This window comes from Nicotiana attenuata, chromosome 6 (genome assembly GCF_001879085.1).
Source record: "Nicotiana attenuata strain UT chromosome 6, NIATTr2, whole genome shotgun sequence".
NCBI lineage: Eukaryota > Viridiplantae > Streptophyta > Magnoliopsida > Solanales > Solanaceae > Nicotiana > Nicotiana attenuata.
Window position 1 is genome coordinate 40,650,699 of NC_031994.1, and position 13,026 is coordinate 40,663,724.

Genomic DNA, 13,026 nt, shown 5'->3' on the forward strand with positions numbered 1-13,026 from the left:
AGGTTAGAAGAGCATAATGTCCAATACTTTGTACCGACTCCACTGTCTTATTGCTTTATATTAGGAAATTACATCAAAGGATTACTACTTCTAAAACAAAACAAATACTCAATGACCAAAAAAACGGGACCTTTTGTTATAATATCAGATTCAATGCTTTATGTTAATACCTTTTAATAGTTTATAAACCATAAATAATATATCAGAACTCTACAATAACGTAACATGATTTCGGAAATTTTTACATTATCTATAGAGAAAGTTAATATAATAAATCAATCTTGTAAAGGATATTCTATATGAGCTCACTTAAAATAATTCAAATTGCTCGAATGCTTACTGATAATAAAATATTAGGAGTTTGCTATACTGCCAAACTACATATAATTACTAACCGCCTGTCACAGGAGTACCTAATTTAAGCTCCGTTGAGTCATCCCACCTGAATAATAAAGAAGAACGTGTCTTTATTTGTTGAAGAAGTAAAATTAAATTAAATTCTTATATGATGAACGACAGTCATGAAATGGTTCACACAGATATACAACGTGGTTTCTTATTGGCAATAATATAATCTGGTCATCTGGGTAATTTTTCATAGTGTTGTCTTTATAAATTTTGATAGATATGCTATGTCCCAATGTGTTGTATATCAAGCATTTCATGGTTAATCCCACAATTTAAAATTGCCTTTTTGGAATAGGAGTCAGAGGCTTACGTAAAGTTTGATTAAATGATATTAGCCTGACTTGAGATCTCATATTCCAAGTGTCATATAAGCCTGATCTGATATTCATGTTTATGGTTTTTGGTCCATTTCATTGTTCATAGAAACATTTATCATAACGATTGCCCAGGGAAAAACAAAACATGCTTTCTACTGGATATTTGCCAAACATTTGTCACTTTCTCTACTTCAGTGCATTTTATTCCCTTTTTCTACTGCTGGTTTGTGTAAAACTTGTGTTTTACATATATAATTACATTGTGGGACGGGAAGTTGTAACATCTACTTTTGATGTATGACGTTCAAGAAATGTTATTAGACTTGTCAAATGCTTTGTACAACATTGATCAAGAGGATATTAAGACACTGGAAATGGTAGATATCCAGATGCTTGATTGCATTTCATCTTTGAAAACAAGCTTGATGATGCCATTGTTCGTCTTCAAGCTAACAAAGTACTCGTCTTGAGCCTCAAAACATTCTCTTATGATGTTGATAAGCTTGTCTGCATAAGGGTAATTTGTTAGTCTTAGGAGCAAAATCTAGGCGAGAACCATCAAGTTTTGAAGCAACAATGAAAGAAACCGAATATATAGGTAGTTTACATTCTTTTGAAGTTGTTAAAGCTCCAAAGTACTTTCTTTTGAGGCTCAGTATGAGCTGGTTTTGCTTCAGGTGTAGGGTCACCCATTTGTCCTCTTTATGTCCTGTTGTGTTATAACAGGAAACTCAAAGTATCATATTTAGCCAGGTAGGAAATGGAGTGAAAAAACATCTCCTGATTCTATGTTTTGAAGGTTTCAGGAAATACGATTCTTACCTGAGGGCATTATTATCCATATTCGCGCGCCTGCAGTGAGCATCTCTGGGATCCTAGGAGAGGAATGATCCAAGGCTCTTGATTTAAGAATTGCAGCTCCTCGTAAACCTGGTAACAAGCAATGAGCTGTTCATTGACAATTGCTAATGTGACCATAAGAAAATCAGAAATACTGTACATGTGGCTGCTGTTGCTGTCACTGAGATCATATCCATAGGAGTTTGGATGGCCAGGCCAGAATTGACTGCAGATGCAACCTGAGCTCTTCCTGCTCCCAGAGATTCTGCTGCCTCGGCACATACTGTTGTCATCAGAGCTGCAGCAGAAGCAACTACGCTACCCATATTGTGGCTCCAATTAATTTGCTGTGAGTCTAGAATTCCGGAGCTGCTATTGCTGGCAAAGCCAGAAATTGCTGAAGCAAGCTGTGTGAGAGAAAGTAGAGCATGTAATTTTGCAGTTTGTAACCGGAGTTTCTCTTTCTTTTCTTGATGTGATGATCTAAAGAAGCAAAATGGAGATTTGCTTTTTAGCCATCCCTTCATGTGATGCAAGTCCAACTATGATAAGAAAAGAATGAGGTGGCCATTAGAAATAATATCAATAACAAAAATAGATGTTAACTATAGACATTTATCAACTGTAAACATTAAATGGCGTTTGCTGTAAGCATGTGTAGAGAGTTCCAATTGATCACCTTAATGTAGTGTTTGTTGGTTGAGCTCTCCAGCATTTCTGCATCATAATCCTCTGTGTCTTTCAACAAGAGATTATTCTGCAGGAGCAAATCATTATGCATGCATGTTCAACAAGGCACCATGGGCAATGTATATAAACTAAAGCATGGTGCTATTTATGCTTCTGACTGAATTTTTGTAGGTATCTTACACTTGATGAAAACATTTGCAGGAAATCACTAGAAGATGAGCTCCACGGTCGACTCAAGAACTGCATTGCATTGCTAGCTATCTCTGATGATTGATGATTGTTACAAATGATATTATTCTCGAAACTCCTTCTAGGTCTTGTCGTAAGTATGTTCTTTGACTTACCCTTCTAAAGTTTGGGAGCAGAATTAAAAAATTATTCAGCACACAATCAGAAATATATGATTCTCAACTAGTAACAACAAAACACTGGTGAAACTCACATTGTAGTCCAGTGAACTCTGCTGAGCCATGAGTGGAATGTTTTCACCAATTACTTATCAAAGCTTTTACCTATGTGAATGCAGCAAAAAATAAGTGAGTGGGCACTTCCTTAAGCTTGTACTACTTACTGTATATGACATTTTGATTTTATTGAGTTTACTGAAAAGGAAAGGATATGCATGTCATGTGTGAAATGATTTAAACAGTAAAACAAAGATCAGATCTTAGTTACATTTGCAAGTGCATGAAACTTACCACAACAGAAAGGTGCCTGTATGGTTTCTGAGTGACACTCGTTGATACATATAGAAATAGTAAGAATTTCTATTAGAGGAAGTCATGTGGAGTTTCGATATGCTTGTGAACAATATATTCCTTCATAGATTCTCACGTTAGATGGAATTAAGAATATCTTTACTCTTGCAATTGGGAGTACCAAATAAAGGGATTATGGCCCTTCATGCGGATATACTTCATGTGGAAATACCAAACTGCCTCTCGCAAAAATGTAGGGCAAGATTGCATACAATAGACCCTTGTGGTCCAGCCCTTCCCCGGACCCCGCGCATAGCGGGAGAGCCCTTTTCATGTGGATATGTCTTCACTTTATGTTTAACAATTAGTAAGTTTAAGAAGACTAGTTGCTGAATATGCAAAAAGAGACGTTCCGTGTGAGTTCTGAGTTGAGATATGTAGTCATTTTTTGCACATATATGACATTTGATTAGGGGTGGCAAAATGATTAAAAGAAAACAGTTAACCACCCATATTATCCACTAAAAAATGGGTTGGATAATGAACTTTTTAAAAACGGGTCAAATATGGATAAGAACCATATTATCCATTTAGAAAATAGATAACCAATGGGTAACCAATGAGTCTAACTTTTACATTTGTAAATCCTCAAATTGAGGGTTTCTCAAGTTATGTGGACTAAGAATTCTCCCAAAAGTGATCATATGCAAGAAGTCATGGATAATATCGGTACCCATATTTTCCGTCAGTTAACACATTTTTTATCCGTATTAAATATGGGTCAGGTCGGATAATTTATCCGTTTTCTCATTACCCGTTTTCGATCCGAACCATATCCAACCCGACCTGCCCGCTTGCCACTCCTACGTTTGATGTTGGATCCGCCACTAGATACTCATCACGCGGCAATTTGGCCACTTGCATGCCTAAGAAACGTTAAGTTCTTTTTTTTATGTACCATCCTGAAACAATGGAGTAGTCTAGCTTTTTAAGTTAATCAAGGCAAGAAGTTCGATGTCTTGGAAGGGTGCTTAGCACGTGGCTGAAGGTTATTTATTGGACAAACCCAGATTATAGATAACTGCAACTCAACCACTTGTGTCTACACTAACAAATGACCGAGCGTTCGTATTTCTTGTTAATACAAATAAGTATGGTAATGGAAGCATATAAAGTGGCATGTTGTTGCTGATTAGGGAAAGAATAATTATTAACCCAATTACCAGAGTTTTGAATTCTCAAAATGTATACTGTTAAAATCGGGCTTGTCCGATTTTGCTATTTAATCGAGACCAAGAGATCACGTCGAGGGTCAGCCTCGCAATGGATCGGGCTATAGCACGAAAACGAGGTGTCAAGTTCAGGAATCGAGATGTCCGTAGAAACCAAGGCCACCAGCAATCGAAACTAAGTATGACCGATTTCGAATGGAGTGCAATAACAGAAAGGCGAGATATCCGTAACCGATCGAAGATCACGGCGGAAATCACGGAACAGATCGAATTAAGGGCGGTTATTTGTACCAATCATGGGATTTACTTCCGTAACTAGAGTTGTACCGTAATTAGGATCCCTTTAGTATATAAAGGGGAGTCCCCATCATTTGTAAATGACCTTACATTCATACAGATCAAAGCAATATAATATTCTCTCTTTAACTCACGTTCTTTTGTTTATCAAGCTCTTTAATTGTTTTTGGTCTACCAAGCTCGAGGGTTCATAAGCTCGAGGGCATTGACCAAACGCTAGTTTGCTTTGTATTATTGTCAATTTGCATCACTTATCTTTACGTTTATCAATTGATATTAGGTGAAATCACGTATCCTTAAAACCACATTATAAGTTTAATTTACTCAATTTTTAGGGTAAACAGTTTGGCGCCCACCGTGGGGCTAAGGATAATAGTGATTGCTTAATATTTTAACCTTCATAACACACACTGCTTTTAAGCTTGTTCTCGTGAGTATTTTTGATTTGAGGAATCAATATGTCAAACTCACAAGCAGTACCCACTCACACTGATACCGGCCTTGGTCTTTATGGCGAAAACGAACACATAGTCGCCTCGGGAAACGAAGTGCCTCCAATCAATCCCGACGCACCGGCCGTAGATCTGGTTGATGTCAGTTCTCATATCACTATTCGTGGAGATTTAGGCGCCGACCCTAAAAATAGCGTCCACAGAGACGCCCGGGCAGCCGATCAGAACGCACAAAATGGTGAAGAAGGCAGAATTAGCCTTCGAATGATATTTGACATGCTACAAACTCAGCAGGCCGCGATAGTGCAACTCCAAAATCATAATCGAGCCCCAAGCAGAATCGAACTCGATACATCACAGGAAGTTGCTCATTGGATCGAACCCGTACAGGAGAAATTGAACGATTACGGATCGGGAACTGATCCCGCCATCATGAAGATGCTCGAGGAGCTCACTAAACGGATTGAATCAGGAGAAAAGAAGATCAAGGATAATGATAAAAAGGTGGAAACGTACACTCCCGGGTTGATAAAATATCGGGGGCACCCCCGATTTTGAAAGGTTTGGATTCGAGAAAGTTCGTATAGAAGCCTTTCCCACCAAGTGCGGCTCCAAAGCCCATTCCGGAGAAATTCCGCATGCCAGAAATTCCCAAGTACAATGGAACCACTGTTCCTAACAAGCATGTCACTTCTTATACATGCGCAATAAAAGGAAATGACTTAGAAGATGATGAACTTGAATATGTTCTACTGAAAAAATTTGGAGAAACATTATCGAAGGGGGAAACGATATGGTACCACAATTTGCCGCCCAATTCCATCGATTCTTTCGCCATGCTCGCCGATTCGTTCGTAAAGGCACACGCCGGAGTAATAAAGGTCGCAACTAGGAAGTGGGACCTCTTCAAAGTGAGACAAAAGGATAATGAAATGCTAAGGGAATTCGTATCTCGATTTCAGATGGAGCGCATGGACCTACCCCCGGTTACCGATGATTGGGCTGTCCAAACCTTTATTCAAGGTTTGAACGAGCGAAGTTCGGTAGCGTCACGTCAACTAAAGCAGAATTTGATTGAATATCCAGCGGTGACCTGGGCCGATGTGCATGATCGATACCAATCGAAGATCAGAGTCGAGGATGATCAGTTGAGAGCATCGTCCGGTTCCGTTTACCCAAATAGATCCGAAGGCAGGATTCAAAGAGACATCGACAGAGAGCCCCGATCGAACAGAGATCAGTACCAACCATATAGCGCATATCGTAGAAATAACGGACCGGGACGTAATCCCATTCGAAATGATCGAAGGAATGATCGAGGTCAAAATTCTCGAGGGCTCATGAGTAAGAGTGGCTTCGATAAACATGTCGAGCCTAAGGAAGCAACACGGTTATCGGAATACAACTTCAGCGCCGATGCTTCAGATATTGTGTAAGCCATTGGACGAATCAAGGATACTAGGTGCCCCAGACCCCTACAGACCGATCCAGCTCAAAGGAATCCAAATCAAATGTGCAAGTACCATGGAACCCGTGGTCACAGAAACGAAGACTGCAGACAGTTAAGGGAGGAGGTAGCCCGTTTATTCAACGAAGGTCATCTTCGAGAGTTCTTGAGTGACCGAGCAAAAAATCACTTCAGAGACAGGGATGCAAACAGGAAAAACGAACAGGAGGAACTGCATCACGTGATTCATATGACCGTTGGTGGGGTCGATATTCCTCAGGGTCCGACATTTAAACGCACCAAAGTTACAATCACAAGGGAGAAGCGTACCCGGGACTACTTACCAGAAGATACCTTATCTTTCAACGGTGAGGATGCAGAAGGGATCGAACAGCCTCACAACGACGCACTGGTAATATCTATCCTTATGAATAAAATTCAAGTTAAACGTGTGTTGGTTGATCCAGGTAGCTTGGCGAATATTATTCAATCGAGGGTCGTGGAGCAGCTCGACCTTCAGGATCAAATCGTGCCTGCAGCTCGAGTGCTCAACGGTTTCAACATGTCGAGTGAACCACCAAAGGAGAAATCATGTTGCAAGTAAACGTGGCTGGAACTATCCAGGAAACGAAGTTCCACGTGATCGAAGGTGATATGAGGTACAATACGCTGCTCGGAAGACCTTGAATCCATAATATGAGGGCAGTACTTTCCACGCTTCATCAAGTCTTGAAATTCCCAACACCGAAAGGAGTCAAAACGCTGTACAGCGAACAACCAGCAGCCAAAGAGATGTTTGCAATTGATGAAGTAATACCAGTATCGGCACTAACATCAACAAAGGGACCAGAACCAAAGGAAAAGCAGGAAGTCAAATAGCAACCACAGTCGTCGGCCTCGACCAGATCGGAACAGCAGGAAATTATCGAGGATCATGATTGTATGATACCTCGAACCTTCATAATTCCCGATGATTCCGACGCCACAAAGTCGACAGTCGAAGTGCTGGAGCAAATCATACTGATCAAGCATCTGCCCGATCGAAAGGTATACCTTGGCACGGGGTTAACTCCCGAGCTCAAGGAAAAACTCATTAGATTCCTTATTAAAAATATGGATTGTTTTGCTTGTCCCACCTTGACATGACAGGGGTCCCACCGGAGATCACCACTCATCGATTGAGTTTGGGCCCAAAGTTCAGACCGGTAAAGCAAAAGAGAAGGCCACAGTCCGAGGTAAAGCATGCATTCATCAAAGACGAGGTAACCAAACTTCTCAAAATAGGATCCGGGAAGTAAATATCCCGAATGGTTAGCAAACATAGTTGTAGTCCTCAAGAAGGGGAATAAACTTAGAATGTGCGTAAACTACAAAGACTTGAACAAAGCATGCACTAAGGACTCCTTTCCTCTGCCGAATATCGATCGCATGATCGATGCCACGGCCGACCACGAGATACTCAATTTTCTCGATGCCTACTCCGGGTACAACCAAATACAAATGAACTCGGAGGATCAAGAAAAGACTTCGTTTATCACTAAGTATGGTACTTATTGCCATAATGTAATACCGTTTGGACTAAAAAATGCTGGTGCTACTTATCAACGCCTTGTAAACCGAATGTTCAAAGAAGAAATAGGTAAATCAATGGAAGTTTATATTGATGACATGTCGGTTAAATCCCTGCGCGCAGAGGACCATTTTACACATTTGCTGGAAACCTTCGACATATTGAGAAGATACAACAAGAAGCTCAACCCTGAGAAATGTGCATTCGGGGTCGGTTCAAGCAAGTTCCTCGATTTTATGGTATCAAATCGAGGAATCGAGATCAACCTTGATAAAATTAAAGCAATCGAAGACATCACAGTCGTGGACAGCGTTAAGGCCGTACAAAGGTTAACAGGACAGATAGCTGCTTTAGGCCTGATTCATCTCGACGTCTTCGGATCGAAGTCACAGGTTCTTCTCACTGCTCAAAAAGAAGAATAATTTCATTTGGACCCCAGAATGCCAACCGACATCGGAAGAATTAAAGCGGTATCTTTCGAGCCGACCGTTGCTTCATACTCCGAAAGCGGACGAGCAACTCTACTTATATTTGGCAGTCTCGGAGGTCACGGTAAGTGGTGTCCTAGTTCGAGAAGAGCAAGGTACGCAATTTCCTGTTTACTACATTAGCCGAACTTTAGGTGAAGCAGAGACCCGGTACCCACACTTAGAAAAATTAGCGCTTGCTCTAATAAGCGCCTCTAGGAAATTAAAACCGTATTTTCAGTGTCACCCAATTTGTGTTGTAACCACTTATCCCCTTCGCAACATTTTGCACAAGCCCGAGCTCTCGAGCCGACTGTCCAAATGGGCCGTCAAAATCAGTAGGTACGATATCGAGTATCAACCCCGAACGGCCATCAAGTCTCAAATCTTAGTAGACTTCGTGGCCGACTTTACACCAACCCTCGTGCCCGAGGTCAAAAAGGAACTATTGCTAAAATCGGGTACATCCTCGGGGGTGTGGACCCTTTTCAAAGACAGTGCTTCGAATGTGAAGGGGTCCGGGCTAGGCATCATTTTGAAGCCACCCAGAGGCAATACGATTAGACAATCTATCAAAACCCCTAAGTTGACTGACAATGAGGCCGAATATGAGGCCATGATTGCAGGTCTCGAGCTGGCTAAAAGTTTGGGAGCAGACGTCAACGAGGCCAAGTGTGATTCCCAACTTGTGGTTAACCAAGTCAACAAAACCTTCGAGGTTCGGGAAGATCGAATGCAGAGGTACTTGGACAAATTACAGGTAACCTTACACCGGTTCAAAGAATGGACCCTACAACATGTTCCTCGAGAGCAGAACGGTGAGGCCGATGCCCTTGAAAATTTGGGGTCATCAGTAGAAGATGATGAAATTAGCTCGGGGACTGTCGTACAGCTTTCAAAGTCGGTAGTCGAAGAAGACCACGCCAAAATAAACTCCACAAGCCTAACTTGGGATTGGAGGAACAAATATATCGATTATCTCAAGAATGGGAAACTTCCGTCGGACCCTAAGGAATCGAGGACTATGCGAATGAAAGCTGCACGATTCACATTGGCCGAAGATGGAATATTGTATAGAAGGGTGTTCGATGGGCCATTGGCAATATGCTTGGGTCCGAGAGACACCGACTATGTCCTACGAGAAATTCACGAGGGCACTTGCGAGAACCATTCCGTTGCCGAATCAGTGGTTCACAAAGTCATCAGAGCAGGGTATTCTTGGGGCAGTATGGAAAAAGATAATAAGGAGTTCGTTCGAAAATGCGACAAATGCCAAAGACATGCACCGATGATTCATCAGCCCAGGGAGCAGCTTCATTCAGTCTTATCCCCATGGCCGTTCATGAAATGGGGAATGGATATTGCCGGCCCTCTGCCATCGGCCCTAGGTAAACCTAAGTTCATTCTACTTATGACTGACTATTTCTCTAAGTAGGTTGAAGCACATGCTTTCGAGAAAGTCAGAGAGAAAGAAGTTATAGACTTCATCTGGGATCACATCGTATGCCGATTTAGGACACCCGCCGAGATAGTGTGCGACAATGGAAAATAATTTATCGGTAGCAAAATAACGAAGTTCCTCGAAGATCACAAAATAAAAAGGATATTATCGATGCCGTATCATCCTAGTGGGAACAGACATGCCAAATCAACAAACAAGACCATCATTCAAAACCTAAAGAAAAGATTGAACGACGCTAAGGGTAATGGAGAGAAATTTCGCCCGAAGTCCTTTGGGCATATCGGACAACGACAAAATCCAGTACGGGGGCAACGCTGTTCTCCTTAGTATATGGCGTCGAAGCTCTGATTCTGGTTGAAGTCGGGGAACCAAGCGTCAAGTTTCGATACATAACGGAAGAATCTAATCACGAGGCTATGAACACAAGCCTCGAATTTCTAGACGAAAAATAGGAAGCCGCCCTCGTTTGAATGGCCACCCAGAAACAGCGAATCGAAAGATATTATAATCGAAGAGCCAATCTTCGACACTTCAAAATAGGGGACTTAGTTCTGAGAAAAGTTACCCTCAACACTCGAGATCCATACGAGGGGAAACTCGGCCCAAAATTGGAGGACCATATCAGGTCCTCGGTGTCATCGGAAAGGGATCTTACAAGCTTGGCACGATGAACGGCGAACAACTGCCAAACAATTGGAACATATCACTCCTCAAACGATACTATTGCTAAGGTATGGCTCTCTCCCTTTTTCCGTTTATATTCGATACTAACTTAGTACAGGTGTTCGATCAAAGACATCAGGAAATTCTTCAACACAAAGACCTCAGGTTCTAAAGCACGCGTTGCACTCTTTTTTCCTTAGATCGGTTTTTGTCCCAAATGGGTTTTTCCGACGAGGTTTTTAACGAGGCAACAATTATCTGAGGCTTCTTTACAATCAACATCGAATACTGGGGGGCATCATCCTCGGATGTTATGTTTTCAAGGAAGATGCTTCGTGTCAACAAGGTCTCGATAGGAAAGTTTTGTAAAGGGCCAAACGGTCACGTGAATAGTGCCCATGTAGATTGCCCGAGCACTAATGACAAAACATGTACGGATGAATGATCTATTGAAAGAAGTACTTTCCTTATCAGATGTTCCATGCCTTAGTGAGATTTCTGCTTTGCAATTTTGTACTTACGATATATTACGGAAACCGACTCAAGAGCCAATCGCAACTAAAGCTCGAGCAATTAAACCCGTACTCGGGGTCTGCCTTTCGAAAATTGACATGCTCGAATTATTAAACTTCGAAATCTTGAGACCTTAAAAAGGCATTCCTCAATTTTATAGGCCACGACCACTCCACTCGGGGACTGATACTTCGAACAAGTTTGAAGTATAATTGAGAAACAAGCCCAATGGGCAAATAACAAGTTAAAGGCTACAGCCAAACTAACACGGTTCGGAGACGTCCGAATTCCGTAATCAAACAGGCCTTCAAATATTTTCATAAAACCGATTAACAAAGGGCTACCCTCGGCAAATTTACATATTTCGATAACATCTACCCTCGAAAACCTTAAGAGGTACCAAATTGTTCAAACTCTCGAACAAACTTATGCTAAGGCATAACAAAGTTTTTCAATAACACTGAATCCTAATGGGTACAGATTTATCTCATGCTAAGTCATAACAAATTTTTATATGATTAAACTTTTTAAGCCGAAGAAGGGAAAAAGCCAATCTTTTAAGGCCGTATCGGCCTCACTCAACTAAAACCTAAGGGCCATTATATTATTGAGTTCGAGGATCCACCCTCGCTCAGCCGAAACCTAAGGGTTTTTCTACTCCGAGTTCGAGCAAGTAGTCACTCGATTATAGAGACTATACCAATCTGATTTCGACAAAATTTTCGCAAGACAACGAAGTGAGTCAAAATTCTCACAAGATCTAAAGTGTATAAGAATTATCATAAGGCAAAGGAAAATAGAGTTTTCACAATTCACAAAACAGAAATCAGAAACAAATCGGATCTTTCATATATGCAAAAATATTTACAAAGACCACTCAGGGTCTTACACAAAAAATCCAAAAAAGAAGAAAAAATTCTAAGTGCCTAATCTTCCCCGAGAGCCTCATCTTCATCCCCTCCACTCTCCGATCCACTCGAGCTCCCGGAACTATCATCATCAGAGAGTAAATCTTTGGCTTTGGCCTCTAGCACTTTCGCGTTCTCGATATCGGCAGTAAGGTCAAAACCACGAGCATGAATCTCTTCGAGAGTCTCTCTCCGAGGCTGGCATTTGGCATGCTCGGCAACGCAGAATGATCGGACCTGAGCTGCATCGGAAATTTCCTTTGCTCGAGCGAGCGGCTTCAGCATCAGCTCGGTAGACGGCCACGACCGCCTCCGCGTCGGCCTTTACTCTTTCTGCCTCAGATATGGCCTTTGTAAGCTCAGCGGCCAACCGAGTCTCGGGCTCCTCAATTTTCTTGGCTCGGGCCAAGCTCTCTTCCTTCATGCTTTGGAGTTGACGCTCAGTCGAAGATAGCTGGGCTCGAGCAGTATCTTTCTTCGAGGTGAGGCGGTCCATGTTCTGCTTCCACCCCAAAGTCTCTGCTTCTTTCGTCTTAGCCTCCTCGTGAAGATGCTCGATCTTTTTGGCCTTCTGCTGAACCTTCAGGATCAAAGTATTAGTCGCCATCCCTGAATCGACACACCAAACTTCTAAGAAAATTCTTCATTACCTGTTCGATCAAGTCAGTCTGCTCTTTGTGATCTTTCGCCAGTTCAGCTCGGAGGTCCTTGATCTCCTCTTCTTTTTGCCCACTGAAGAGTTTGAGGGCATCTCTCTCCTCCGTGAGCCTTTTGAGATCGGCCTCACATCGGTTCAGCTCAGCTCGGATTTGGAACTTCCCGATGAAGCGTCACGGCCTATGGAGAAAGGAAGAAAATCAGGCAAAAGGAAATAAAGGCAAACATAAAACTAATTGCGGGGGTTGAAGCCTACCTAGTTCAGGAGTCGCTGAGCCTCACGAAAATGATCGATGCATCCAGATCGGAAACATCATCGACCCTCATGAAGCAGCCACGGAATAAGTCATCCCCTTCGTGGGTCGTTCCCACATTGGGGGTCTCCATAGCCTGGGCCTCCTGAAA

The 13,026-nt window shown here is 42.0% G+C and overlaps 2 protein-coding genes across 2 annotated transcripts; both read right to left on the reverse strand.

Moving 5' to 3' along the window:
- On the reverse strand, positions 900–1,631 carry LOC109228244. The gene is made up of 3 exons (XM_019393402.1): positions 1,548–1,631; positions 1,333–1,434; positions 900–1,232 (listed from the first exon to the last, which is right to left on the reverse strand). The coding sequence occupies exons 1-3, from the start codon at positions 1,588–1,590 to the stop codon at positions 1,075–1,077; spliced, it is 303 nt and encodes a 100-aa protein (XP_019248947.1). The 5' UTR covers positions 1,591–1,631; the 3' UTR covers positions 900–1,074.
- LOC109227792 (VAN3-binding protein-like) lies at positions 1,691–2,501 on the reverse strand. Its single transcript, XM_019392988.1, has 3 exons — positions 2,436–2,501; positions 2,245–2,322; positions 1,691–2,107 (listed from the first exon to the last, which is right to left on the reverse strand). The coding sequence occupies exons 1-3, from the start codon at positions 2,499–2,501 to the stop codon at positions 1,691–1,693; spliced, it is 561 nt and encodes a 186-aa protein (XP_019248533.1).

Excerpts from the sequence above, each read along its gene's own strand:
- LOC109228244 (XM_019393402.1), bottom strand. The coding sequence starts at position 1,590 with ATGCTCACTGCAGGCGCGCGAATATGGATAATAATGCCCTCAG. Across the intron at positions 1,435-1,547 it reads ATGGATAATAATGCCCTCAG|GACATAAAGAGGACAAATGG; the intron begins GTAAGAATCGTA and ends ATAACACAACAG. Across the intron at positions 1,233-1,332 it reads TTTAACAACTTCAAAAGAAT|ACAAGCTTATCAACATCATA; the intron begins GTAAACTACCTA and ends ACCCTTATGCAG.
- LOC109227792 (XM_019392988.1), bottom strand. The coding sequence starts at position 2,501 with ATGCAGTTCTTGAGTCGACCGTGGAGCTCATCTTCTAGTGATTTCCTG. Across the intron at positions 2,323-2,435 it reads TGCAAATGTTTTCATCAAGT|AATAATCTCTTGTTGAAAGA; the intron begins GTAAGATACCTA and ends TTGCTCCTGCAG. Across the intron at positions 2,108-2,244 it reads CCAACAAACACTACATTAAG|TTGGACTTGCATCACATGAA; the intron begins GTGATCAATTGG and ends TTCTTATCATAG.